We start from the raw sequence: 26,605 nt of genomic DNA on the forward strand, positions 1-26,605 counted from the left end.
ATTTGGGATGCTCCAGGTCGGGGTTTGGGATGCTCCAGCAGCATCCCGGCCTCCAGCATCTCTCCTGCCTCTCTCACCCTCAGCATCTCTCCCCCTCTGCCTCCAGGATCTCCAGGGACCCCCAGAATTGCTCCAAAACCCCCCAAAAAAGCGGCGCTGGGGCAGGAACCGCAACCCCCCTCCCCGTGCCCGCTGCCACGCCGCTCTCCCCGCACAGGCGGCTGCGGGGGAAGGCTCCAGAGCCCGGCCAGCCTCTAATGGGATGCTTAAGGCGCCTTTTAGGTTTTTAATGAGCGGATCCCGGCAGGAATGCTAAACACGGGCAGGTAGTGCCCTGCCTCGCCGGCAGCCGCGTGTTCCCGTGTCCTTGGCTGGCTCAAGTGAGCTCTGACCTCATTTGCTTCGCAACGTTCAATTAACGAGGCGAGCGGCGCTGGGGGAAGGGGGATGCCGGGGAGGGGGTCACCCCATGTATTAATTTCCATTTTATGTTCCAAACAATTGAGCAGCACACGGCAGCAGCCGGTCCCTCGCGGGGCTGTTCGCAGACCCCGCTCCCAGACCCCCAGCCCGGGGGTTTGGGGGGTTTGGGGGGTTTGGGGGGACCGTGGGGACCCCGCTTCAGCCTCGCCATCCCATTTTGCACCCAGTTTCGCAGGGTTTGGATAATGTCCCTCCATCTTGCGCTTCATCCGGAACATCGATGGCTGCCAATGAGACAGAAATGATTGGGAAAAGGACGAGAGAGGGAGAGAAATGTTTCCCGGGATGCTAAAATAGACACTTCAGGCACCTAAATTTATGCCGCTCAGAAATGGATTTTTAGTCCAGGATAATGAGAGAACAAAATAATTAATTCCTCTCCCGCAGACAAAAGGCTGGAGGAGTGGATCCAGCCCCAGCGCCCCACCAAAGCGGCGGGGAACGGGACAATTCCCGCTGCCAGCGCTGGAGCTGCGCCTCGGGAATGTGTCCCCCCGGCTGGGGACAGCCCTGCAAAGGGCACTCCTCCCCTCACGGGGATTTTGGGGTGCTGGGGCGGGCAGGGGATGGGGGCTGCCCCATTCCCATCCCCAGCTGCTGTCCAGCGCCGTGCCCCATCCCGTGCCCACCCATGGGGGGTTAGAGCCCTGGCAAGGAGCCCAATAATGAGATTTCCAAAGGGAAGGAGCCGCCTCCCCTCTGCCAACACAGCCCCCCATTCTGTGGGGATGAACGGGGGGATTGCGCTTGTTTGGGATCGAGTGATAAATATCAATTATGCAAATCGGCCTTCCCAGCCCAGCCCTGTCTCCACAGCATTCCAGGACAGGGAGGGACAGAGGCAGAGCCAATTTATTCATGGAGCAGGTCACTCCCCGTACGAACATCCCTTTCAAAAGGGACTTGCAACTGGAGGAGATCAAGCAGGGCTGAGTTTGCCTCCCTCAGATATGATAAAATATTCTAATAAATACTCCGGGAGCCCATGACAAGGAGAATGTTTCATGCTGGTGAGACCTTCATGGCGGGGCCTTTTGGGGGGTCTCCTTTTGTGCTGAGGGATTTGGGGAGGCTCTGAAGCATCCTCAGGGCCTCTCTACCCCTCAGTCCCACTGGAGGGTCACTGTTTTATGGGATGCTCTCCCTAATTCCAATTCTTAATAGGAAAACATAAAAATCTGCTGTTTCATTGTCTTGGCTGTTCAGGAGGGATTTCCTGCTCCCTTTGCTGTGGGGAACACAACACCCCACGGGCTCCCCAACAGTGTGGGTGGCCCCAGACACAGGGACAACAGCGCCCCAAGCCTATCCCCACTCCCACTCTGTTCCTGGCCCCATTCCAGCCTCATTCCTATCCTTTTCCCAGGCAAACCCCAGCCCTATCTTCACTCCCACCCCATTCCTGGACCTGTTCCATCCCCACTCCCATCCCATCCCTGGCCCCATGCAAACACCATCCACAGTCCCAGCCCAGTCCCATCCCTGGCCCCATCCCATCTCCTTCTCTAATCCTAAATCCATCCTGATTCTGTTCCTGGGCCCAGCCCTCATCTGAGTGTCACCCCAGCCCTATCCCCACTCCATCCCATCCCTGTTCCCATCTCATCCCTGACCCCATCCCAATCCCATCCTCCCTCCCACCATTCTCAGTCCCAGCCCTGCCCTGTCTCAGCCCATCTCCATTCCCGTCCTGTTCTGGGCCCCATCCCACCCCCAATCCCACCCTAAACCCCCCCTAAACCCCCCCTAAACCCAACCTAACCCCACCCTAAACCCAACCTAAACCCACCCTAAACCCACCCTAAACCCCCCCTAAACCCACCCTAAACCCAAACTAAACCCGCCCTAACCCCACCCACACCCGCTCCCCTGGTCCCATCTCACCCCCACCTGCACTGCTCATCCCCCTCCTCCAGCCGGGCACCATTCCCGGTGCCATTCCCGGTGCCATTCCCGGTGCCATTCCCACTATTCCCGGTGCCATCCTTGGTGCCATTCCCAGCGTCATTCCCGGTGCCATTCCCACTATTCCCGGTGCCATTCCCAATGCCATTCCCGGTGCCATTCCCACTATTCCCAGTGCCATTCCCGGCGTCATTCCCAGTGCCATTCCCGGTGCCATTCCCAGTGCCATTCCCGGTTCCATTCCCACTATTCCTGGTGCCATTCCCGGTGCCATTCCCACTATTCCCAGTGCCATTCCCGGTGCCATTCCCAGCGCCATTCCCGGTGCCATTCCCGGTGCCATTCCCACTATTCCCAGTGCCATTCCCAGCCCATTCCCACCATTCCCGGCCCATTCCCACTCCAGCCCCGTAACTCAATCCCTCTCCAACCCCAATCTCAGCCCCGCCCCGTCCCCTCCCACCTTCCCGTTCCCCCCCGCGCCCCCCGTTCCCATCCGGTGGGCGACGGCGTCACCGTGCGGCGGCTCCGGGCAGCGCCCGCCGCTACCGGCGGTTCCCGGCTCCGGTGGGGCACAGCCCGGCCCCGGTGGGTGCGGGGCTGCGGGCGTTCCCCGGGCTGCGGGGCGGGATGCGGGGCGGGATGCGGGGCGGGATGCGGGGCGGGATGCGGGGCGCGGCACCGGGGCCGTGCCGGGAGCTCCCGGGGCCGGGTCCCGCCGCCGCGGGGAGCGGGGTCGGGGCCGCCCGGGCTCCCCGAGCACCGCGCGGGTCCCGTAGCCCCGGGGGGCGGCGGGGCTGCAGTGGCGGCGCCGGGCCGGGGGGTGGCACGGCCGAGCCGGGCGGGAGCGCGGCGGAGCCGGTGATGCTGCCTGGGAGGGTCCCGGTGCTCCGCAGCCCCGGCTCCGCATCCCCACCTTCCTCTCTCCCCGCAGCCTCTCCTCCGTGCCTCCCGGTGCTGCCCGGTGTCCCCCATCCCTGCATCCCCCCATCCCGCCGTCCCGGCAGCCGTGTCCGTTCTGCCCGGCCTCCCCGGGCCCCCGCATCCCTCCGTTCCTGCATCCCTCCGTCCCCGCGTCCCTCCATCCCATCTTCCCGTCCCCGCATCCCCCCAGCCCCGTGAAGCCCCGCCGAGGAGCTGAGCCCCCCGTTTTGGGGGTCCGCACCCTCCCGGGGCGCCGCGGGCAGGCTCAGCACGACCCCCGCGGGTCCGGGACCCCCCGTGCCCACCCCGGGCGGGGATGAGGCAGCGCCGGGGGGGACACGAGCGGCGCCGCAGGTGACGGTACGTGCCGGGCCACGACCCCACCCCGAAATTCCCGGGGGGGGTTGGGGAGGCTGCAGGAATCGGGGGGCGATCCAGTCCGGGGGTGCCCGGCTCTGCAAAGCCGGGGGAGAATCCCGAGAGGTGGGAAAAGGGGGAGGGGGATGGTGGAAAAAGCCGCGGGGGGAACATCCCGCAGCGGGGGGAATTATCTCGGAAAAGGCTTCGTACGTGCCGGGTGGGAAGGGGATTTGTGGCCGTGGTTTTTCCCGAGCCATCTGGGCACTCGGGGACGGAATCGCGGGGGGATCGGGTGGGGGTGAGGCGGGGGGGCTGCGGCGATCCATGCCGGGGTCTCCCCTTGCCAGCAGCTGGAGGCAGCTCGCAGCCCCCAGCCCACCATGCCGTGGTCCAAGAGCGAGAGCGAATTTTGGATCGATGGATCCCACCGGGAGGCGGCACTGGAAGATTTTTACATCGTGGGCCCCGAGCTGGGACGGTACCGGGCGGGGAGAGCGAACTGGGAGGGGCTGGAAGGGGCAGGAGCCCCCTGGGGTGGGGCAGGGACTGGCCTGGGGGAGGCAGGGGGGATGGAGGGATGTGGGGGGGATGGAGGGATGTGGGGGGGATGGAGGGATGTGGGGGGGATGGAGGGATGTGGGGAGGGTGAGGAATACAGAGGGGATGGTTTGGGGGGATGGAGGGATTCGGGGAGATGATGGGGAATGGGAGGTGAAGGGATGCAGGAAGAGAGGGACAGATAGAAAGGGGATGGAGGGATGTGGGAGGAATGGAGGAGAGATGGAAGAATGGAGGGATGCAGGAAGGAGTGGATGAGCAGGGGAGAAGGATGGATGTAGGAGGGCTGTGGAAGGGTGGGCGGATGGATGAGGGGGATGGATGGTGACAGAACCTCCCCTCTGGTGTGACCTGGTGCTGTGACGCTGCAGGCAGGTCTGGCAGCACTCACTGAGGGGCTGCAGGTGGGGCTGGGGGTCTCTGGGCCTGTGGAGATGGATATTCCCCATGGCAGTGGGATCATGGGGAGACCCATCTCTCCTCTGAGCACCCCGAGGCTTTGGGGATGGGCTGTGAGGATCCTGCCTGCAGCAGCCCCCTGCAGAGGCCAGACAGTGCCAGCCTGAATTCCCAGTCTGCATTTGGCCTGGAGAGCCCATCTGGGAAGGCTGATGATCCCATTTTTGGGGGCTCTGGGATGTTCCAGTGCAGGGAGGCAGCGCTGCCTCGGCTCAGAACAGGAGGATTTGGTGGTTCAGGCTGGGCCAACCCCAGCTGCCTCTGGGTTTCCATCCTCAGAGAACCCTGAAAAGCAGCAGTTTTGGTGAGAGCAGGAATTTAGGGGTTTGTATCAAGGTGTGGCCACATCAGCGCAGGGCTTGGCAGCACCCAGCCCTGCACAGAGGGACATAGGACAGAAGGACAGGCCTAGAGCCCTTGGAATCCATCCATCCATCCATCATCCATCCATCCATCCATCCATCCATCCATCCATCCATCCATCCATCCATCCATCCAGTTTCAGCACCATATTTAAAGCAGACTGGTTCTCAGTCCTGGAGCCACCCACTCAGGGCGTGTTGGGGTCTGGGTGGGATTTGGGCTGCTGGGAACCCACAGAGCTCTCCCTTAGAGCCTCTCCTGGCGGGGCTGGACCCAGCTCCAGCCGGGAAGCTCCAGGGAGCAGGAGAGGGATGGAGGGAACCAGGTGGGGACGTGGGGACAGCGGGCAGGACCCAGCCCGGCACATTCCAGCCTCTCCACAAACCCCATCGTTCGACATTTTCCAGTTCATCTGGAAAGCAAATGCAATTATCTCCCGTCGCAGGCAGGGCTGATTGGGGATATTTATTTATTTATTTGAGGCCTTGAGCGGCGGCTGCGGGGGCCGAGGTGTGGCGAATTGCGGCTCGGAGCCGAGCGCTGCCCTAATTGGGGACATGTGAGGGGCAGCGCCGCGGGCACAGCGGGCACAGGAGCCACCCTGAGTCCTCCTAAACGCCGAGCCGAGCGCTCCGAAATCATCTCCTAAATGATCTCGTTAGCGGCGGGAATCGGGCTGGGAATTGTCCGTGCGGAAAAACACCGAGGGAGGGTGGGAGGCGACAGATCCTGCCCGGGATTCAGCTGTGGAGAGGCGCTGGAGGCTCCTGCCCCGGCACCAGCCCAGCTGGGAAATTCTAAGAATAACCTCGTGGTTTCTACGTTGTTGTGGCGGTCGCAGCAGCAGCGATGCCATTTTGGGGTCAAATCGCAGATTTTGCCCTTTTTCCTGAGCTGGAGCAGGTTGTGGCCGCCCCGCCCCTCCCAGATGCGATAATTCGTCTCCAAATCAGTTTTTATTTGTAAACGAAAGTTTCATGGAGGATGTGCGGCGAAAGGGAGGAAATGTTTTGGAGCTGGGCAGGGCTGGGTGGGTCCCGCAGCATCCCGGAGGAGGTTGGTACCCGGCGCTGCCGTTGCCATGGGAACGCCGGTCCCAAATTCAGCCGATGAGCTGCAAAATCCGCTCTGGGTTTGAAGAGAAATCCCTCGTTCAGGAGAGCACCGCGGGGGGATGCCCGAGGGGATGTTGTGGGCTCGGGGGAGCTTTTGGTGTGAAAGTCGGTGGTTTTGGGGATCTGATCTTGCCGGGCACAGCCTGAGCTCCGTCCCGATGGCTCGGGGGCAGGAATTCATCTGCTCCAGGAGCCGGGCAGGGAGATGGAATTGCGAACGAGCCCCATTAACTCGAGCTGAGATCGCCACCGGCCGTGGCGGCGGCGGCTGCGGTCCCGGTGCTGCGGTCCCGGTGTCACCAGCAGCGGCTTCACCGGGGCTGCGGTGGGGCACCGGAGGCTGCGGGAGGGGACACGGCGGCTCCGTCCTGTCGGGAAAGCCGCTTAAGGATTTAAACCCACTGTAAAAATCGGGTTTAATGAAAATAGCGAGAGCCGGGAGAGGCGGGAGGGGGATGCGGGAGGAGGATGCTGGAAGGGGATGTGGGGTGGGGATGAAGGAGAGAGGTCCAGGAGGGGAATTCAGCAATGGGGGGATGCAGCAGCAGGGGGATCCATGAAGAGTGGGATCCACGCTGAGCTCCCAGCGCCTGGCACTGCCAAAGGTGCTGGTGGGGGGCACAGGGGGAGCAGCACCCCGGCTCTGTGCCAGCCTCTCGTCCCCCTGCCCTCCAGAGGAGCCACCTCGGTGGTGTTCAGCTGCCAGGAGAAGGGCACGGGAGCTCCCTACGCTGCCAAGATCCTGAAGAAAACGGTGAGTGGGGCAGGAGAGGGGCTGGGGATGGGGCAGGGGAGCATCAGGGAGCTGGGGGGGAGGGCTGCTGGTACCGGGATGGGCGTGGGGCTGGCACCGGGCATCGCTCCCACAGCCTGGGGGTCCCACATGGACAAAGGGGCTGAGATTTGGGGTGGGGGGAGCTCTGGGACAGACATGGGAATGTGCTGGGAGTAGTGGGGGGTGTCTCTGCGTGGTGAGGAGCCCGAGCCAGGCCTGGCAGCGCGGGTGACACAAGCTCTGCTTCCCAGATCGACAAAAAGATCGTGAGGACGGAGATCGGGGTCCTGCTGCGGCTCTCGCACCCCAACATCGTGAGTAGGACCCCCATGACACAGATGCCACCTCCCTTTGGGTCAGGGCCACGGCTGCTGGGGTGGGTTTGCCCTTAGCTCAGCCCAGTGCTGAGGGAAGAGTTGGAATGTCCTTGTCCCCCTGTCCCCTCCCTGCACCCCCTGTCCCCTCCCTGACAGCATCCAGGTGATTCCCCTCTGGCTGCCACATGAAATTCCTGTTCCTTGCAGCTCCTTTGAGCTCCCAGCTCCCACATCCAAGGCCAAGGATATCCAAGGACCCCCCACCCACCCCTCCTCCCCCTTCCCACACCCTGGCTTGAGATTTCCACCATGCAGGCAATTTCCATCGAGGAGATCAAATGAATGCCAGGGAAAATTGCCTGTCTGTAATGAATCCTGCCACGGGAGATAAAAGGGCTGGGGCTGTGCTGTTCCCTTGCTCAGCACTCCGGGGATAACGGGAGCAGATCTGATCCAGCCAGGCCAGCAGAGCCCCTCGGGAATGCCAGAGGGGCTGGGGGGCTCCGTGGGCCCCCACCTCCCAAAAAAAGGCTCGTTCCTGACTGCATGGCTCCACTGGGAGATTGCAAAAGGATTTTGGAGAACACCTGAGTGAAGGAAACGACACAAAAAAGCCACCTGGGAGATGCTGTGGGGCTGAGGGTTGGGACAGGCCCTGCTCCTGTTGGGATTGTGATGGGGACATCGCTGGGACATTGTTGGGACATCGCTGGGACATTGCTGGGACATCGCTGGGACATTGTTGGGACATCGCTGGGACATTGCCTTGCCACCCCTCAAACCCTGCTCCTAACCCATCCTTGGAGCTTTGCTCTCTGCAGCAGCCCAAAACCTTCACGCCAAGAGATGAAGCCAGAAGAAATCCCAAACACCCCAAAAAAACCAGAGATAAAGAGCTCAAAGCACTGAGGACAGGTCAGTGTGAGCCTGTTTTGGGGTGTTTCAGTGTTTTGGGACAATTTGGTGCTTCGGCCTCTTCCATGGAGATATTTGCCCCACCCTAGGACAGCAGGGATAACAGAGGATGGGAATCACACTGGTGGATGGGAATCACACTCATGGATGGGAAGAGGCTCCTCTCTGATGTGTTATCAGGAGCACCACAGAAAATCCAATTTCCGCCCTCCCCTCTCCAGGCAGCAGCTCCTCGGAGCCTTTGGAGGAGGATCCAACCCGTTGGAATATTCAAATCCCCGAGGTTTCCGTGGGGTTCTGCTCATCCCAAGTTCAAGTGATGTTTGAAGAGGAGCTGCTCTGCTCCGTTATTGATGCCAGCACCCAGCTCGGCAGCGGCTGATATAATAGGATTGTAAACTTTTGAAGTTAATAGGAAAATTATAGTGCTCCGTGTATTATTCTAATGCAATAAGCTGCCACATAGTGCCTCTCACCCCGCGGGGGATCACGGCTTGTCACCCAGCCTGGGAACGGAATGATTAAAGCCCCGTGAAATTCGCGGTGTCACAAAAGTCTTAAGAAGCTCGAAATTCTTGGGTTTCCATTAAAAAAAAAAGGTGGGAAAAAAAAAAAAAAGGAAAAATTGCATTTGGATGTTGCTTTAGGACATAAAATTGAGCTGCGAAATTCCAGTGCTGGCAAACGAGCTCGGAGAAAGAAAGAAAGAAGGAAAGAAGGAAAGAAGGAAAGAAAGAGGAAGGAAGGAAAGAAGGAAAGAAGGAAGGAAGGAAGGAAGGAAGGAAGGAAGGAAGGAAGGGAGGAATGGAGGAATGGAGAAATGCAGAAATGGAGAAAAAGAAAGAAAGAAAGAAGGAAAGAGAGAAAGAAAGAAAGAGAAAGGAAGGAAGGAAGGAAGGAAGGAATGGAGAAATGGGGAAATGGAGAAAAAGAAAGAAAGAAAGAAGGAAAGAGTGAAGGAAAGAGAGAAAGAGAGAAGAAAGAAAAGGAAGAGAGAAAGAAAGAGAGAAGAAAGAAAGAAAGAAAGAAAGAAAGAAAGAAAGAAAGAAAGAAAGAAAGAAAGAAAGAAAGAAAGAAAGAAAGAAAGAAAGAAAGAAAGAAAGAAAGAAAGAAAGAGGATCAGTGAAGAGGATCAGGGCTCTGCACATTCCCAGATTCATCTTTAATCTGTGTTACGTGAGTGGGGCTGCTGAGAACAGTTAAAAAAATTCAGGTGGAAACAAATCAAGAGCAGGGAAAAGCCAAAGAGAAGAAGGAAATGTTTGCCCTGAAATTACCCTTTCCACGCTCCCAGCTGGTCACAGCCTCCTCCCAGCCCAGCCAGGATCGCTCCCACATCCCCCACCCCACACCCCACACCCCGAAATCCTTCCTGTCCCCCTTTCCAGATCAAGCTGAAGGAGATTTTCGAGACGCCCTCGGAGATCGCGCTGGTGCTGGAGCTGGTGACGGGGGGAGAACTCTTCGACAGGTACGGGTCGGCTCCGGGGGCTGGGCCTGGGGGAATGGGGAGGAGGAGGAGGAGGATGGAGGGGGCTGAAGGCTCCGTGTGCCCACAGGATTGTGGAGAGGGGGTTCTACAGCGAGCGGGATGCGGCGCACGTGGTCAAGCAGATCCTGGAGGCTGTTTCGGTAAGGTGGCCCTGGGGAAACCCCACTGGGGGGGCTGCAGCCAAATTTCCCTGGGGAGAAGTGCCTGGAGCTACCCCCATCCCAAATTTCCCTGGGGTGAATTGCCTGGAACTGCCCCATCCCAAATTTCCCTGGGCAGAGGCACCCAGAGCTGCCCCATCCCAAATTTCCCTGGGGTGAATTGCCTGGAACTGCCCCATCCCAAATTTCCCTGGGAAGAGGCACCCAGAGCTGCCCCCATCCCAAATTTCCCTGAGGAGAAGTGCCTGGAGCTGCTCCCATCCCAAATATTAGTAGTTAACTAATAACTGATTGCTTGTCAGCACAATGTTTAGTTAGCTGGGTTGATAATGAAGAATATAATGAAGAAATTATAATGAAGAATACACAAACTGACAAATAGCTTTTAGGAACATAAGACAGTTGTGGGGCTCCTCTGTTCTGAAGCCAATTGAAGACAAGGAATGGGAGTTCTACCAAGAGTTCATTTGTCATATTTGCATTGAAAAGGTAGAAAGGTCAGAAGGAGGAAGACTTCATTTACTTCCTCATCTTGGGAAGGGACCACCGACCCATTTCAAGGAACAAATTATGCATGCTTAATAGCTTTTGAAATGATTAGCATAGGAGGAATGGGAGGTACCAAAATGATGAATATGTATTTGTATTTTGGGTATTCAATACTTATATGGATAAAAGGGCTCTGTAATAACCTGAGAGGTGCAGTGTGGATTTGGGAGCGATCCGACACACAATAAACACACAATTTCTAATTTAAACTCTTAGAGAGTTTTTGTCCATCACAATTGGGTATCGGTACTAGATCAATATCCGTATTTTTTAAATAAATCACTTTTTTTGCAGTATTTGCACCAGAACGGAGTCGTCCACCGGGACCTGAAGCCGGAGAACCTCCTGTACGCAGACCTGTCCCCCGAGGCGCCCCTCAAAATCGGTGGGTTGGGGACCTGGCCGGGGGTCACGGCGTCCGAGGGGAGCCCCCCGTGCCCGTCCCTGATGGCACTGCCACTCCCTCGTGTCCCTGCAAGGTGACTTCGGGCTCTCCAAGATCCTGGACGAGCAGGACACCATGAAAACCGTGTGTGGGACACGGGGCTACTGCGGTGAGCAGGGCGGGAGCGCCCCGGGGCTGGGGGGGACATTCTGGGGACAGGAAAAGGGCAAGGGAGGGACATTCCAAGAGATTTTCCCTGCCTGAGGCCGGGCACAGCTGGAACAGCTGGGGCCGTGTCACATTTGGTGAGCACAGAGCCACATTTATCCCCTTTTCCTCCACATTTATCCCCTTTTCCCCCACATTTATCCATTTCCTCCACATTTATCCATTTCCTCCACATTTATCCATTTCCTCCACATTTAACCACATTTCCTCCACATTTCTCCCCTTCTTCTCCACATTTCTTCCCTTCTTCTCCACATTTCTTCCCTTTTCCTCCACATTTACCCCTTTTCCTCCGTATTTATCCCTTTTCCTCCACATTTCCCCCTTTTCCCCCACATTTAGCCCCTCTCCTCCACATTTACCCATTTTCCTCTACATTTATCCCCTTTTCTCCACATTTATCCCCTTTTCCTCCACATTTATCCCTTTTCCCCCACATTTACCCCTTTTCCTCTACATTTATCCCCTTTTCTCCACATTATCCCCTTTTCCTCCACATTTACCCCTTTTCCTCCACATTTATCCATTTCCTCCACATTTATCCCCTTTTCTCCACATTCCTCCACATTTATCCCCTTTTCCTCCACATTTATCCCCTTTCCCCCACATTTCCCCCTTTTCCCCCACATTTCCCCCTTTTCCCCCACATTTATCCCCTTTTCTCCACACTGCTGCGTCCCAGCGGGATTCCCTCCACTGTGCCCCCCCTTTGTGGGTGTGTTTGACCCCCAAACTTTGCTTCCAGCCCCCGAAATCCTGCACGGGGGTCCCTACGGGCCGGAGGTGGACATGTGGAGCGTGGGGGTCATCACCTACATCCTGTGAGTGTCCCAGCCAGGGGACACGGGGGGCTCTGTCCCCCCGTGGGGGTGGCAGGGTGTGTCCCCCCGTGTCCCACGGCTCTGTCCCCCCCAGGCTCTGTGGCTTCGAGCCCTTTTTCGACCCGCGGGGGGATCAGTACATGTACGGCCGCATCCTCACCTGCGACTACGAGTTCGTGTCCCCCTGGTGGGACGAGGTGTCCCCAAACGCCAAGGACTTGGTGAGCGAGGCAGCGCCGGGCCTGGGGAACTGTACATTTTATTTATTTTAAATTTTATTTGATTTTATACTTTATTTTATTTGATATTTGATTTTGTTTAAATTTATTTTTATTTTATTTACTTTATTGCACTTTATTTTCTTTATTTATTTCACTTTATTTCACTTTATTTCACTTTATTTCACTTTATTTCGCTTTTTTCCTTTCCTTTCCTTTCCTTTCCTTTCCTTTCCTTTCCTTTCCTTTCCTTTCCTTTCCTTTCCTTTCCTTTCCTTTCCTTTCCTTTCCTTTCCTTTCCTTTCCTTTCCTTTCCTTTCCTTTCCTTTCCTTTCCTTTCCTTTCCTTTCCTTTCCTTTCCTTTCCTTTCCTTTCCTTTCCTTTCCTTTCCTTTCCTTTCCTTTCCTTTCCTTTCCTTTCCTTTCCTTTCCTTTCCTTTCCTTTCCTTTCCTTTCCTTTCCTTTCCTTTCCTTTCCTTTCCTTTCCTTTCCTTTCCTTTCCTTTCCTTTCCTTTCCTTTCCTTTCCTTTCCTTTTTATTTCCTTCATACAGTTATTTATTTTATTATTTCATTCTTATCCCTTTATTGATCAATTACTTTATTTCTTTATAACATTTTGATTGTTTATTTTATGATTTAATTTTAGCCATTTATTTATTAATTTCTTTAATTCTATTTATTTATTAATTTATTTAATGCTATTTCTTTTTCTAACACATTTTATTATTGATTTATTTATGATTTTATGTTTATCTATTTATGACAAATGTTCATTCATTTATTACAAATTTTCATGTATTTATTTATTACCATTTTCATTATTGACTTCCCTTATTTTATGATTTTATTTTTACAAATTTATTGCATTTGTTTATTTATTTTTTATTTATTAACCACCTATTTTTATTTTTTATTTCATATATTTCATGATTTTATTTTTATGCATTTACTACATCCATTTATTTAATTAAATCTATTTATTTCCCACACATTTCTATTAATTATTTCTTTGTGTGAATCTATTATTTATTGATTTATTATTATGTACTCTTGCTTTCTTTAATTTCCTTTATTTATTCCTTAGGTTTTTTATGATTAATTTTACTTCTTGCTTTTTTATTCCTTACTTTTATGATTGATTTCATTATTAATTTTACTTCTTTCTTGCTTTATTCCTTACTTCTATGATTGATTTTATGATTAATTTTACTTCTTGCTTTCTTATTCCTTATTTTTATGATTGATTTTATGATTAATTTCACTTCTTGCTTTCTTTATTCCTTACTTTTATGATTGATTCTGTGATAAATTTTCCTTCTTGCTTTCTTTATTCCTTCCTTCCATGACTGATTTCATGATTTATTATCACATATATTACACATTTATTAGAATTCTTTCTCATTTTACTGCGGCTTACTTCGGAATGACAAAACTCGGCGATTTTGGCGCTTTCAGGTCAGAAAATTGATCGTTTTGGATCCCCAGAAGAGGCTGACGGTTCAGCAGGCGCTGGAGCACCCCTGGGTCACCGGGAAAGCGGCAAAGTTCGCTCACATGGACAGCACCCAGAGGAAACTGCAGGAATTCAACGCCAGGAGGAAGCTGAAGGTGAGGGAGGGGACAGCGAGGGAGGCGCTGCCACATCCCCATCCACGACCTGGAAGGGCAGAATTCTGCCAACGCCCTCAGTGATCCTGAGGGAAAGGATGGAGCGGTGCCAGGGGGATTTTTGGGATGGGTTTTAGGGAAAGGTTCCTCCCCGAGAGGGTGCTGGGTGCTGAATTCCCTCAATCCCGGCCTCACCTGCTGCCCCCACAGAGCTCCAGGAGGCTGGGGTGGGATTGCTGGGGTTGTTGGGATGGGATCGTTGGGGTTTTTGGGATGGGATTGTTGGGGTGGGATTGTTGGAATGGGATCGTTGGGTGGAATTGTTGGGATGGGATTGTTGGGATTGTTGGGATGGGATCGTTGGGGTGGGATTGTTGGGTGGGATTGTTGGGATTGTTGGGTTGGGATCGTTGGGATGGGATTGTTGGGGTGGGATCGTTGGGGTGGGATTTTTGGGATGGGATTGTTGGGATTGTTGGGTTGGGATCGTTGGGGTGGGATTGTTGGGGTGGGATCATTGGGTGGGATCGTTGGGTGGGATCATTGGTTTGAGATTGTTGGATTGGGATTGTTGGGATGGGATCATTGGGTGGGATTGTTGGGATTGTTGGGATGGGATTGTTGGTTTGAGATTGTTGGGATGGGATTGTTGGAATGGGATCATTGGGGTGTCCTGGGCTTTGGCCGGGTGATCCCCTCCGAATATTCCACAGCTCCCTGATCCTCTCCCTCTGCCCCAGGCTGCCATGAAAGCCGTGGTGGCCTCCAGCCGCCTGGGCAACCACGGCCACCACGACTGCTCCCGCAGCGGCCGCGGCCAGGGGGAGCCCCGGGGCCTGGCCCAGCCCGGGGGGAGCGGCGGCCCCGGGGCCAGCGCGGAGCTCAGCGCCTTCCCGAGCGACCACCCCGCCGTGGCCCCGGTGGCCCCGGTGGCCCCGGTGGCCGTGCCAGGCGCTGGCTGTGACAGTTAGCGGGCCCGGAGCGGTGACACCGCCGAGCCTTGGCCGCTGCCGGGGACCCCGAGAGGGGGCACGGCCCCTCTGGACATCCTCGTGTCGTGTCCCGTCACCCCCGGTCGCTGTCCCTGTGTCTGTGCCCGCCGGCTGAGGGGACGAGGCGGTGACTTTGTCTTCCCACTCTGCAGCAGTTGGGGCCGTTGCGGCTCGGAAAGATCCCGAAAAATGAGGCACAAACAGGATTTGTCCCACCTTTCCCTGTGAAGGCAGTGTGTTGTCTTTAAGGGGTTCCTGTAAATAACCCTGAAGATTTTTTTTTTGGTTTTATTTTTCTGTCACCAGCCCAGCTGTGGGGCTGCTGCTGTGTTAGGAGGGGTTTTAGGAGACTTTGACCTTCAAATGTTTGATCCTCTCAGGAGAACAGCCTGTGCCAGTGCTTCCCTGGCCATTCCCAGGCAGCCAAGCCCTGGGTTGTGGTTTTTTGGGTGTGTTCCCCACCTTGAGCCATGCTGTGGGTCCCTGGTGGTGGTGGTGGGGTGGTCACGGGCTGGAAATGCTGGTCTGGCCTCCCTTTGGCGTTCCAGGTCAGGACTGACACAATTCTAACACAGCAATTTACACAACTCTTAAATATTGCGAGACTTTGCCACGTAACTGCTGTTCCCTGAGGGAGATCAGTGAGTTTATACCTTTTTCAATTTTTGTTTTTTAATGAAATTGGCAGAGAGACTTCTTGAAAAGGATTTTTTTTTTTTTTTTTAAGGCAGGAAACAGGATAACCATTTAGAGATTTTGATACAGAGCAAATGAGCAGACAGCAAAAGCCATATTCTGTGTGGGAATTGCAGAGAGCTGGTGGGATCCTGCCAGGGTTGAGCTCTAAGGCAGCCACCATGACTGCACCCCCACATTTTGGGCTTAGAATGGTGTGTTCAGGGTAAAAATCCCATCTGGAGGGGAATCAATTTGTACAGGAGGTTCATTCCCCCAGGATGGGCGTGCAGAATTGAGCAGCTGGGGTAGGAAGGGCAAAAAAACCCCAAAATTGGAGGTTTTGCCAAAGGTGACGCAGAGATGATGGACCTGAGGGTGACAGAGCAGGGTCAGGAGACTGAGGTTGGAGCAGGGTGAGGAAAAATGGATTTTGGGTTTATCTCCAGCACGAGCAGAAATCAAAACAGTTCCAAGTCAGGATCCAGCCCGGAGCTCAGTGGGGACTGGGGAGCCAAGACAGCAGAAAAATGGGGTGTTCAAGAGGGGTTTTAACTGGGGAAAAAACATCATGGCTGGGCCAGAGCTGCACTTTTGTGCACTTGAGTTGCTCTTTTGTGGGGAAACAGCTGCCCAGCGAGGTGTCCCAGGGGGAAACGGAGCCGCTGATCCCGTAGGGAAGTTCCCCCTTTTTCTTTGCATTTTTGGCAGGAGTTCTCCCCTCTCCTTTTTCTGGCCCTGAGGGCTGAGCCTTGCAGGGTGCTGTCCCATCCATGTCGTGTCTCCGTGGGAGCTGAACTCCACCTCGTTGTTTCCTAACCCGGGTTTTAAAGACTGTTTTCTATCCTTTGACACGAAATGCTGATTAAAGCCCCTCGCAAGACCAGGCTGGCACCCCCGGAGCCTGCGGAGCAGGGAAGAGGCTGAATTCCTGCAGCATTCCCAGTCCTGCAGGAAAATGGGAATTACAGTTGACAAATCAATCACTCAAAGTATCTCCAGCGGGGGAAGGCAGTGGGAGGAAGGAGGGGGCCTGCAAGAAAAACCAGAACGGGAGTTTGTATCTTATTATTATCATTATTCCACAGGTATCCGTATTTAAAGATAGGAAAAGTGCACTCCTGGGAGGAGCCCGGGGAGGAGCATTTGGGGCTGTTGCTGTTTGCAGAGTGTGTTTGAGTGCCTGCTTCAGTGTGGTGGTGACAGTTCTGACAGCCAGGTGTTTCTAACCAAGTAGAGACAGCGAATAAAGCATCCAACCTCAGAGCGCGGGCTCCGTGTTCGCGTTTTCCTCGCAAAGCCGGGGCCAAAGATTGGCCTGCAATGGGTTGGGGGGGAAGGGAATTTAGGGATCATCTCGTGTCCCCCCTGCCATCCCCAGGGATGCCTTCCAGTGCATGGCTGCTCCAAGCCCCATCCAGCTGGGCCTTGGACACTTTCAGGGATGGGGCAGGCACGGCTGCTCTGGGGATCGCATTCTGGATTGGACTGGATTGGATTGGGTTAGGTTGGATTGGATTGGGTTGGGTTAAATTGGATTGGATTGGGTTGGGTTGGGTTGGATTGGATCAGATTGTGTTGGATTGGGTTGGGTTGGATCAGATTGGATCAGATTGGGTTGGATCGGATTGAATTGGGTTGGGTTGGGTTGAGTTGGGTTGGGTTGGATCGGATTGGGTTGGGTCGGATCGGACTGAATTGGGTTGGATTGGATCAGATTGGGTTGGATTGGATCAGGTTGGGTTGGGTTGGATTGGATTGGATCAGATCAGATTGGGTTGGGTTGGGTTGGGTTGGGTTGGATTGGATTGGATCAGGTTGGGTTGGGTTGGGTTGGGTTGGATCGGATTGAATTGGGTTGGATTGGATCAGGTTGGGTTGGGTTGGGCTGGGTTGGGTTGGGTTGGATTGGATTGGATCAGGTTGGGTTGGGTTGGGTTGGGTTGGGTTGGGTTGGGTTGGGTTGGGTTGGATCGGATTGAATTGGGTTGGATTGTATTGGATCAATCAGATTGGGTTGGGTTGGATTGGATTGGATCAGGTTGGGTTGGGTTGGCTTGGATCAGATTGGATCAGGTTGGGTTGGGTTGGAGCCGCCCATGGCCGGGCTCTCAGCGCCGTCCCGACTAAGCCATTACATGACGTCACTCGCCCCGTTCCCTCCCCAGACTGGGCGTGGCTTTCCGCCTAACCCGCCAATAGAAGGCGTGGTGGGCGTGACTTAGGCGGAAGCGTGCTCTCTGATTGGCCGAGCCTCGCGTTTCGGCCGCGGCGGGGAGGGAGGGGCGCCAGGCGGCGCCCGCTGATTGGTCCGGGGAGGCGCTGCCGGGCGGTGCGCGGGGCGCATGCGCAGAGCCTCATGTGGAGGGCGGCGGCGGGGGCGCGCGCCAGGGGCGGCGTTGTCGGGAGCGCGCACGGTAACGGTGCCCCCCCCCCCCCCCCCCAAACCCCCCAACCCCGCACCCCCCACCCCGGGCCTGAAAGCGGGGCCCGAGGGGAACACGAGGCTCCGGGAGCTATCACCGGCACCGGCGTTCTGTTCGGGAGTCCCGCCCGTCCTCTGACCGTGCGAAGTGAGGGGCCCGTCCCTCCCCTCAGCCGGGAAGGTTGGGGGGCGACCCCTGTGAGGGGAGGGTTTGAGGGGTGCCGTTCCTCCCCTCAGCGGGGCGCTTCGAGGGTGCCATCCCTCACGGAGGGAGGGTTGGGGTCCCGTACCGTCCTTCCCCTCACCGGTTCGGGTTTGGGGTCCCTGTCCCGTCCCTCAGCGAGGGCCCCATTGTGGGGGTTTCTGCCCTCACCGAGTGCGGGAGTGTGGGGGTCTCTGCCCTCACCGAGGCCGGGATTTTGGGGGGGGTCTCTCCTCTCACCGAGAGCGGGATTGTGGGGGTCTCGCTCCTCACCGACTGTCGGATTTTGGGGGTCTTTGCCCTCACCGAGGTCCGAATTCTGGGGGTCTCTGCCCTCACCGAGGCCGAGATTTTGGGGGGTCTCTCCCCTCACCGGCTGTAGAATTTTAGGGGGGTCTCTCCCCTCACCGACTGTCGCATTTTGGGGGTCTCTCCCCTCACCGAGGGCCGGATTGTGGGGGTCTCTCCCCTCACCGAGTACGGGATTTTGGGGGTCTCTCCCCTCACCGAGGGCCGGATTGTGGGGGTCTCTGCCCCACCGAGGGCGGTCCGGGGGAGGGTCCCGTCCCTCCCCTCCCGGCGGGGGCGGTTTGTCCGTCCCGTCCCTCCCCTCACGTGGATTTTTTGGGGCCGGGCGGTTCCCGCTGTCCCCGCGCCGCCTCACGGGGGTCCCGCACCGGCCCCGCCGTTCCGGACGCCACTAACGGCCCCTCGTCCCTTCCCTCCGCCGCCGCAGCGCCGCGATCCCGGAGCCGCGGCCATCCCAGCACCTGGACCTTGTAAGTACAGGGACATCTTTAGTATGTCTTTTTTTCTGAAGCCCTTGAGGAACCGCTGAGGGCTCTGAGGCCGCTCTGCTCAGGTTTCTGTTGCAAATCATGTGTAAAAATTGGGATCGAATTACGTGTAAAAAGTCTACCCAGCGCGTTATTTTTAGGGTGTAGTTCCCTGTTTTCAGGGTTTGGTCGCAGGAAGCTGTGGATTGGGCAGGCCCATGGCTGCATTGTGTAATTCCTGATAGGCTTTTTGCCTCACCCAACACACTCGGTGAGAGCCAGTTGTGCTCCTGGAATTATGGAATTCTTGAGTCCTGGGATCGTTTGGGTTGGAAGGACCTAAAGCCCATCTAGTCCCATCCCTTGCTCCAAACCTTGTCCAGCCTGGCCTTGGACACTTCCAGGGATGGGGCAGCCACAGCTTCTACAGAAAAATGGAATTTCAGATAGAATATTGGAGAAGCTGCAGGGTGATATCAGTGCAGTGATCCCAAAGGTAAAACAATAATAACTGTAGTAATATGTTTGATTAAATCCTGTATTTCCTTCAAAAAAGAAAAACCAAAATGGACAAAGGTGGGTGACTCCTTTATTCCCTTTTTTTCCCCTCAGAACGTCTTGGCATTGCCCTTTTCCACGTGAAGATCAGCCATGACTGACCAAGAGTTGGTTCTCTGCAAGTGGAAGAGGCGTTTGTGGCCAGCTAAAGTAAGGAGGAATGAGGAAATGTTTGTGAGGGTTGCTTGGAGCAGAGCAGGAAGGGAGAAGTCCCAGCAAACTTGTCTGAGCCTGTCTGAGCCGTGGAGATGCCAGCAGGAAAAATGGAGAGGGCCTGGAGCAATGGGACAGGAGGGAATAATTTCTCACTGCCAGAGGGCAGGGTTGGATGGGGCATTGGGGAAAAAGTCCGCCCTGTGAGGGTGGGGAAGCCCTGGAACGGATCTCCGGAGAAGCCAAAGCTGCCCCGACCCTGGAAGTGCCCAAGGCCAGGCCTTGGAGCAGCCTGGGGCAGGACTGGGATGAGATGGGATTTAAGGTCTCTTCCCACTCAGTCCATCCTGGGATTTTATCACTCCACAATCCTGAGGCTGCTCCCAGGCACTGTCAAGCTGCTCTTAGATAAACGTTTTGCTGTTGGTCAGGATTTTAAATGAAGATTTCTCACTTTTAATGTAGGTTTTGTGCAAACCTGGAGTTGCCGGGAGCAGTCCTGTTGCCGCCACAAAAAAGATGGGATTTAAAGCTGAAATCCTTGGCTTGGAGAAGCAGTTGAGTATCCTTGTTCCTATCACGGGCTTGCATTCTTAGGGTTTAAAAAAATAAGGGGAAGAAAGGAATCCTTTTATCTGAAGGTGCCTGTGAGATGGGATCCTGGATTTGCAGAAGGTTTAGGTGTTTAACCCTAGCAAGGACAGGTTGGGGGAGGGAATGTTTGGGGTTTTTGCTGTCTGAGAGCATTTGGTGGTGCTGGGAGTGTTTTGCTGCTGGTTATAGTCACCTTTTTGTGTTCCAGAGTCAGTGTGAGCTCTGCAAACGTGGTTCCCCTGACAGAGGAGCAGATCAAGGCCATCGCCTCCACCCTGGGTGAGGAGGGAGGGGCCCAAATGTGCTGCTTTGTGTCTTTTCTGGCTGTAAAATACCTGTAAAACCTCAGCCCCAGATGTGCTGCTTTGTGTCTTTTCTGGGTGTCAAATCCCCCTGCAGAAACTCAGCCTGGGGGACATAGAACTTTAGTATTATCATTTTCCTCTTCCCTGGGGTGGTTTGTTGGAGGAATGGTGAAGAATTGTGAGTTTCCCTCAAAATGAGGCACTTCCAGCTTGATCTTTGTGTGTCTCCATCCTTTGCTTTGGGAATTGTGGATGATTTAAGTAGTAAAAAATGTACCTTAAAAGAAACACTACAAGTAACGTTTATTATTTCTTTAATAATACATTTTGTTTATGAGAGAATAATGAGGATTTCATTTATTGAATATTTTTCCTCATCAGAGCAAAAGACAAGCATGAGTGAGGCTGTGGAGGAGCTGCAGTATCGCTGTTCCCTTAAAATTGCCCTGGATATTCTCCATCAGACTGACTCCTGCAGTGAAATGCCACCTGCAGAAGGACCAAATCCCGAATTTTCCCGGGAGAAATCTGCCCCACCCACCCCCTCCCATGGCTTCTTTTTGCGCTCTCGCTCTAAAAAGTCGGAACCTGAGGCTGCCAAGAGGAAAAAAAAACCCCAGAATAACTGTGGGCTGAAGGATGAGCCCAAGGCACGCAGCCGGGGAGGTTCTGTGGCTCCAGAGGGGAGGGGAAAAGCACCTGGAAGTGGCTCAAACCCTTCCAGAGCACATGGAAGTGGCACAAACCCTGCCAGGGACTCGAATGTGGCACCTGACAGCCACAACTGCAAAAAACCGGAACCAAAATCATCACCCAGGCAGAGGAATATCCAGCCCAAAATGGGGGATGGAGTCTCCTGTAAGCCAGAGGCTGGAAGAAGTCAGCAAGCAAGGAAAAGAAGATGTAGGGATGATTCCCCCCAGGATCAAGCACAGGTGGCTCCTGAGGAGGGATCTCCCTCTGTCCCCTCTAAATCTGGCACCATGGAACCTTCCAGAAAGACAGGAACTCAGCCTGGGAGAGCGTTCCTGGATTCCTGCTGTGAAACTGCCTCGGATGAGTTGGAGAAAAGCATCAGCAGCGAGAGTGAGAGCCTGGCAAAGCAGCTGGATGGGAGGAGAGAGGCAGAGGCTGGAAAACACCTGGATGGGGCAGGTGTGGCCTCAGGCACAGACAGGAAATGCAGGAACCACCCTGGATCCTCACCTGGGCCTTCTGGTGCCTTCCCTCAGCCTCAGGAGGAGGAAAACCAGGATCCCTCACCTCTGGCTGGGAATAGAGCCCCTGACTCCGAGGAAGATGAAGGTGGGCAAATCCCTTGGGGAAGGGAAACCTTCATCCCATGTGGGTGGTGAGCACTGTTACTCACGATTAAATATTTTTGAATGAGCAGTGCAGGGTCCTGAAACCAGCCCCATTCTTTCCTCTTTCCCTCTTTTATCCACATGATCAGGGAATTACAGTTCCCCAGTTAGGAGTGTGCAGGTGTGTCAGGTCCCCTCTGGGTACACTCAGGTGTGTCTCACCTGCTCTGAAGCTGATCCTGTCCTAATACCTGGATCCTGGTGCTGTTGGCAGGGCTGGAACCCTCTGGGATGTCTTCCAGGAGAGTTTCCTCGGAGAGCCTCCCTCCACTCTCACCTCTGTCCGATGAAGAGGAGGAACATTTCCCGAGCGTTCTGTCCCATCGAGGTGAGACATCAGCACAGGGCTGAGGCTCTTCCCCCTCTGGGAGCTTCAGGTTCCCTGCAGTCCCTGGGGATTCCGGGAGGGAATCCAGCTGTGTCCAGTCTTGGGATAAAATGCCTTTCCTGGGTCCATCGGGCATTTTGCTGCAGAAAGAAATGAAAATCCCTGAAACTGGGGAAGGGCCTGGGATTGAAGTTGCTGGGTTTCAGTTCAGGACTCCTGTGCTGCATTTTGGGGTCACTGTAAAAGCACTGAAGAGTAACTCGTGGAGTTTCTCCTGGAGGAGAAGAGAGGGGCAGCATCTGTCTTGTTTTCTTGTTTTAAGGACATTTTCCCTTCTTTTTCATGCCAGAACCCAAATTCTTCGAGGAAGGCATGTTGGTGTGGTGCAAGCTGCGGCGCTATCCGTACTGGCCAGCTGTGGTAAGAGCAGCTCCTGCCTCCTCATATCCTGCTGATAAGGAGCAATTCCCAGTTCTGGAGGGACTTTTGCCCTTCCTGGAAGTGTTAAAGACATTCCAGTAGAAACATTTCAAAATCGATAGGAGTAAATTTGTGCTGAAAGCACTCAAAATGTGGCAATTCACACCTGTTTGTACAGAGCACAAGGTTATCCCAGTTCTTATGTCATGGAGCAGGGTTTTGTTCCCAGTTTGCAAAAGAAAGGGGAGACCCTTTGTGCACTAAAATGCTCCCTTGGGGGAAGTGGTTGCTGCTTCTGATTGAGTTTTTCGTAGTTGTGCAATAAAGGAAAGTTACAGCGGTAGGGAGAATTTAAGTGTGGGTTGTAGTGGGTGATGTCCACAGAAAAATATCCCTGCTTTATCAGGAGCAGGATTTTTGAGGCTTTATCCTCTCCCCAGGTGAAAGCAGTGAAGAGGAAGCACCGGAGGGCCTGTGTGCTCTTCATAGATGGCACCACAAATGAGAAGAAGAAAGGGTAAATGTGGATTTTCATCCCAACCCGAATTTCCAGTCTGTTATCCCGTGTCCTGTGCCCTTTTCCTGGTGCAGGGTGGGGACAGTCCTCTCCAGGTCCATCTGGGAGGGAGGGGCTGGGGCAAGTGAGGGTTGCAAGCGCTGTCATGCTGCTGGTTCAGGCAGCTCCCTGTCTCCCTGGGAAGAGCTCAGGAATCAAAAACAAAACAAATCCCTGAAATGCAGCCAGTGTTTTCCTTGTGCTGCCCAAACTTTCTGGAAATACTGGCCTGCCTTTAACTTTTCTCTGAACCAGGTATTTCTCATTTTTGTTAGGATATTTCATATTTTTAACTTGCTCTGGAAGCAAAAGCCATTAAAATGTTTGCTCCTTAATTCCTTGGGAAATGGGATTTTCAGGGAGAAGCAGAACTGCAGTAAATAAACAGGGAAGTGGGGCAGCTGAGTTGCACCTCTGACTGTGTTTCTCTAAAAGTTTCTCAGTGTCTCTGAAGAGCCTGAAGCACTTTGACTGTGGGGAGAAGCAGGAGCTCATTGTGAGTATCCCAGAGACGTGGAACTGCAGGGCTTGGGCAGATACAGTGGGAAATTCAGGATATGAATGGCCAGGGGGGAATGTGGGGCTTGGCACATTCAAAGCCACTCTCATCCCTGTGACAGCTCTGGCAGGAGCTGTTTCAACGTGAAGAAAAAATTGTCATGGACCATTTCTGTCCTCTGCTTGACATCCTGGGCTGAAACTCTGAGAGCTGCTGGATTTGGGACAGAAAATCCTCCTTGTTTTGCAGGAACGGGCCAAGGAGAACTATTCCAGGGAAATCGAGTGGTGCCTCCAGCTGATCTTGGACTACAGGATCCGAGTGGGTAAGGAGGGGCAGGTGACCATGGAGCCACCAAATCCCAGGATATTTGGGGGGAGGGTCCCTTAAAGCCCATGCAGACCCCCCTGCCACGGGCAGGGACAGCTTCCACTGTCCCAGGGTGCTCCCAGCCTGGGCTTGGACACTCCCAGCTTCTCTGGCATCTCCTCTTGAGATCCACCAGGAAAAGGGAGCCCCAAGCTTTGATTCCTGGGTGAATGGAACTGATCACTGCCCCTGTTTTGGGTTTTTAGGCTGTCATTCTTTCACCGGGTCCTTCCTGGAGTATTTTGCTGCTGATATCAGTAAGTGAAGCCATCCCTTTGGGAATTCTCTCAGCTGGGTAAAAACTACTCTCAGCAATAAAATTCCTTATTTTCTATTGATATGGCTATAAAAACTATTTGTACCTTTAAATATAAATTCCTCTGGTTTCTCTTTCAGGCTACCCAGTGAGGAAGGAGGGATACCAGAGTGTGGTGCAGATGGCATTCCCAAACGCAGGGGAGGAAGGCGCTGGACAGTCTTCCTCGGACACCTCCCCCCAGAAACCCCCGAGGAGGCTCCTCCCTGACAGGACCAGAGCTGCCAGGGACAGGGAGAACAAGAAGCTGGTGGAGTTCATAGTGAAGACCAAAGGGGCTGAAGAGCATCTCCTGGGGATCTTGAAAAGTGGGAAACAATCCCGCTGGCTGAAGAAATTCCTGAATTCCAGCCGGTACATGACCTGTGTGGAGACTTACTTGGAGGATGAGGAGCAGCTGGACCTGGTGGTTGGGTACCTGAAGGAGGTCTACAGGGAGATGGACACCAAGAACCTGCACCAGATCCTGGGGGATGGCATCAGATTCATCTTAGATGTGCTTTTACCTGAGGTGAGGGAGCATGAAAGGGGGAAAAATGAACTCTGGAGTCATAAATGACACTAATTCCCATTATTTATTCCTTTGCTGTGGTTCCTGTGGAATGACATGGGGAGAGTTCCCAGAACTGAGCCAGGCAGGAATATTCACCTCTGCCTGCAGTCTGAGTCACTCAAATGCTGATTTTTAAGCACAGAAAGGAGAAGCTTCAGGTAGATCGTTGTTTTTAAAAGCAGACTGATAGTTTTCTGGTATATTGTAATTACCTCTGAAATGCTTCAAAGCTTTGTTTTGGGTTTTTTGTTTTTATTTGGCAACTTCTCAGGGTTTTCTTGGTCCTTTGTGTGTGTCGAGGTGGGGGGTGGTGTGTTGGCTGTTCTTACAGTTGTTGTGGATGCCTTGTGTTCTTCCTAGGAATTTTCCCAAGAGAACATTAACTCGTGTAGAAACAAAATTACTGTGAAGAATATTTTAATCTGAGGATAAAAATACCCCCCAGGGGGATGATACAGAACAATTTAATATTTTTTATTTAAGAATTTCAGGCACTCAGTGACCGGTTTCATCCAAGTTTGTGAAGTAATTTTGGAACCCTTTTCTCGAAATGTGCTCAGCTGAGGCAGTTTCAAGTCCCTGGTGTAGTTTAGTTTTGCTTATTGATTATTATTATTAATTATTGAATGCTTTTCTAGGCCATCATCTGTGCCATTGCTGCCGTGGATGACATTGATTATGAGAAGGCAGAAGAGAAGTACATTAAAGGACCACCTGTGAGCAAAAGGTAGATTAAAAAAGTTTTGTACTCCTTTATTGTTGGATATAGAAAAGGTTTTGGGTGAGGGCTGGAGAGCTCAGTGCCCTCTTCCTTTGAGGGACAAAACGTGGAAAATATCCCAGCTGAGCTACTCCAGCACTGTAAATTTAATTTGTCCAGGTGATGTAATAACAGTAATATCCTTTTTTGACTTAAAACCTTCTATATTTTTCTTTCCAGAGAGAGAGAATTGTTTGATGAACAAGTCCTGGGAAGCAAAAAGCTGAAGATGGAGGCAGAGCCTGGGGAGAGCTGAGGAGTGGCCGGGGCTGTCCTGGGGCCAGGTGTAGCTGACCAATGTGATTTGTATAAAACGTGGCATTCTTTGTAAAGTCTGTGTGCATATTCCCACCTGCTCTGCTCCCAGCCCCAGCTGGCTCTCAGCCCTTGCTGCTTCCCGTGGCCTCGCCGTGTTCAGGATCCATCCGTGCCCTCCTGGGGGGCTGCCAGAGCCCCCCAGAGCTGTGCAGAGCTTCTGCTGCTCCACCAGCTTCCACGTGGGTTCTGTCAGCCAAACACCCGACTTGGGAAGGGATCTCCTCCTGCTTTGGTGGTGCCTCCTTGCTCCTGAGCAAACCAGGGGGTTCCTGGCAGGGAAAGCTCCTGGGGGTTCCCCTTCCTGCCTCATGGATCTCCAGGGGTGGGAAATGAGATTGGTGCCCAGAACTGCCACCTGCATCACAAAGATTTGGGTTCTTGTTTTGTCATGACAAGTAGAATTCCATGGAGAAGGATTCCGGGTTTGCCTAAATAAAAACATTTCCTCTTACTGAACCAGTGGAATGCTGGTTTATCGCCCCTTCTGAGGCTGTGAATTTTGGGAGGCTTTTAATTGTCTTTTTCTCATCTAAATTCCCAATTTAATCCTGCCCAGCTCCCTGCTCACGTTTGCTGGAGCTGTGACACATGGAAGCAGTGTCACCAAGAACTAATTAATGATGAATAATGATAAATGATACATAAAACCCCCTGATTAGGGTTTCTCTGTGATAATGAAATGTGATCTCCTTGCTTGTCCAGTAAAACCCAAGATGATTTGAGATGAAGAAGTTGAAATTGGGATCCAGATGTCTATCCTGGTTTTAGTAATTATCTGAATATATTTTAATTACACTTTTAATTGC

General features: G+C 53.7%; 2 protein-coding genes across 11 annotated transcripts; both read left to right on the plus strand.

The window, feature by feature from the left end:
* The first annotated feature begins 2,839 nt into the window (after window positions 1–2,839).
* LOC100220416 (calcium/calmodulin-dependent protein kinase type IV-like) lies at window positions 2,840–16,567 on the plus strand. Of its 7 annotated transcripts, none has more exons than XM_030256750.4 (13): window positions 2,840–2,976; window positions 3,323–3,672; window positions 4,020–4,150; window positions 6,843–6,921; window positions 7,194–7,256; window positions 9,563–9,645; window positions 9,734–9,806; window positions 10,671–10,761; window positions 10,856–10,930; window positions 11,735–11,810; window positions 11,905–12,031; window positions 13,484–13,636; window positions 14,350–16,567. In XM_030256750.4, the coding sequence occupies exons 3-13, from the start codon at window positions 4,053–4,055 to the stop codon at window positions 14,605–14,607; spliced, it is 1,176 nt and encodes a 391-aa protein (XP_030112610.4). In that variant the 5' UTR covers window positions 2,840–2,976; window positions 3,323–3,672; window positions 4,020–4,052; the 3' UTR covers window positions 14,608–16,567. The 7 variants fall into 7 exon arrangements, with proteins under 7 accessions (XP_030112610.4, XP_072775586.1, XP_032599786.3 ...); XM_072919485.1 differs by having other exon boundaries at window positions 2,866–2,976; window positions 3,503–3,672; XM_032743895.3 differs by lacking the exon at window positions 2,840–2,976 and having other exon boundaries at window positions 3,071–3,666.
* Window positions 16,568–17,607: 1,040 nt separating this feature from the next.
* PWWP3A (PWWP domain containing 3A, DNA repair factor) lies at window positions 17,608–26,601 on the plus strand. Of its 4 annotated transcripts, none has more exons than XM_030256723.4 (15): window positions 17,608–17,720; window positions 18,667–18,709; window positions 19,319–19,414; window positions 19,883–19,974; window positions 20,220–20,290; window positions 20,698–21,621; window positions 21,895–22,008; window positions 22,358–22,428; window positions 22,869–22,945; window positions 23,420–23,480; window positions 23,733–23,808; window positions 24,059–24,109; window positions 24,249–24,679; window positions 25,360–25,448; window positions 25,662–26,601. In XM_030256723.4, exons 3-15 carry the CDS (start codon window positions 19,358–19,360, stop codon window positions 25,735–25,737), a joined length of 2,190 nt encoding a protein of 729 aa, XP_030112583.4. In that variant the 5' UTR covers window positions 17,608–17,720; window positions 18,667–18,709; window positions 19,319–19,357; the 3' UTR covers window positions 25,738–26,601. The 4 variants fall into 4 exon arrangements, with proteins under 4 accessions (XP_030112583.4, XP_072775472.1, XP_030112584.4 ...); XM_030256724.4 differs by lacking the exon at window positions 17,608–17,720 and adding an exon at window positions 17,761–17,876; XM_072919370.1 differs by lacking the exon at window positions 17,608–17,720 and adding an exon at window positions 17,891–17,909.
* Window positions 26,602–26,605: the final 4 nt, after the last annotated feature.

Source organism: Taeniopygia guttata, chromosome 28, assembly GCF_048771995.1.
Source record: "Taeniopygia guttata chromosome 28, bTaeGut7.mat, whole genome shotgun sequence".
NCBI lineage: Eukaryota > Metazoa > Chordata > Aves > Passeriformes > Estrildidae > Taeniopygia > Taeniopygia guttata.

What these genes read in the sequence shown, in the direction of transcription:
- LOC100220416 (XM_030256750.4), top strand. Translation starts at nt 4,053, where the DNA reads ATGCCGTGGTCCAAGAGCGAGAGCGAATTTTGGATCGATGGATCCCAC. An exon ending in CCAAGATCCTGAAGAAAACG is followed by an intron (nt 6,922 to 7,193) that starts GTGAGTGGGGCA and finishes TCTGCTTCCCAG; the next exon opens with ATCGACAAAAAGATCGTGAG. An exon ending in AGATCCTGGAGGCTGTTTCG is followed by an intron (nt 9,807 to 10,670) that starts GTAAGGTGGCCC and finishes CTTTTTTTGCAG; the next exon opens with TATTTGCACCAGAACGGAGT.
- PWWP3A (XM_030256723.4), top strand. Translation starts at nt 19,358, where the DNA reads ATGACTGACCAAGAGTTGGTTCTCTGCAAGTGGAAGAGGCGTTTGTGG. An exon ending in GAGCGTTCTGTCCCATCGAG is followed by an intron (nt 22,009 to 22,357) that starts GTGAGACATCAG and finishes TTTTCATGCCAG; the next exon opens with AACCCAAATTCTTCGAGGAA. An exon ending in TAGATGTGCTTTTACCTGAG is followed by an intron (nt 24,680 to 25,359) that starts GTGAGGGAGCAT and finishes ATGCTTTTCTAG; the next exon opens with GCCATCATCTGTGCCATTGC.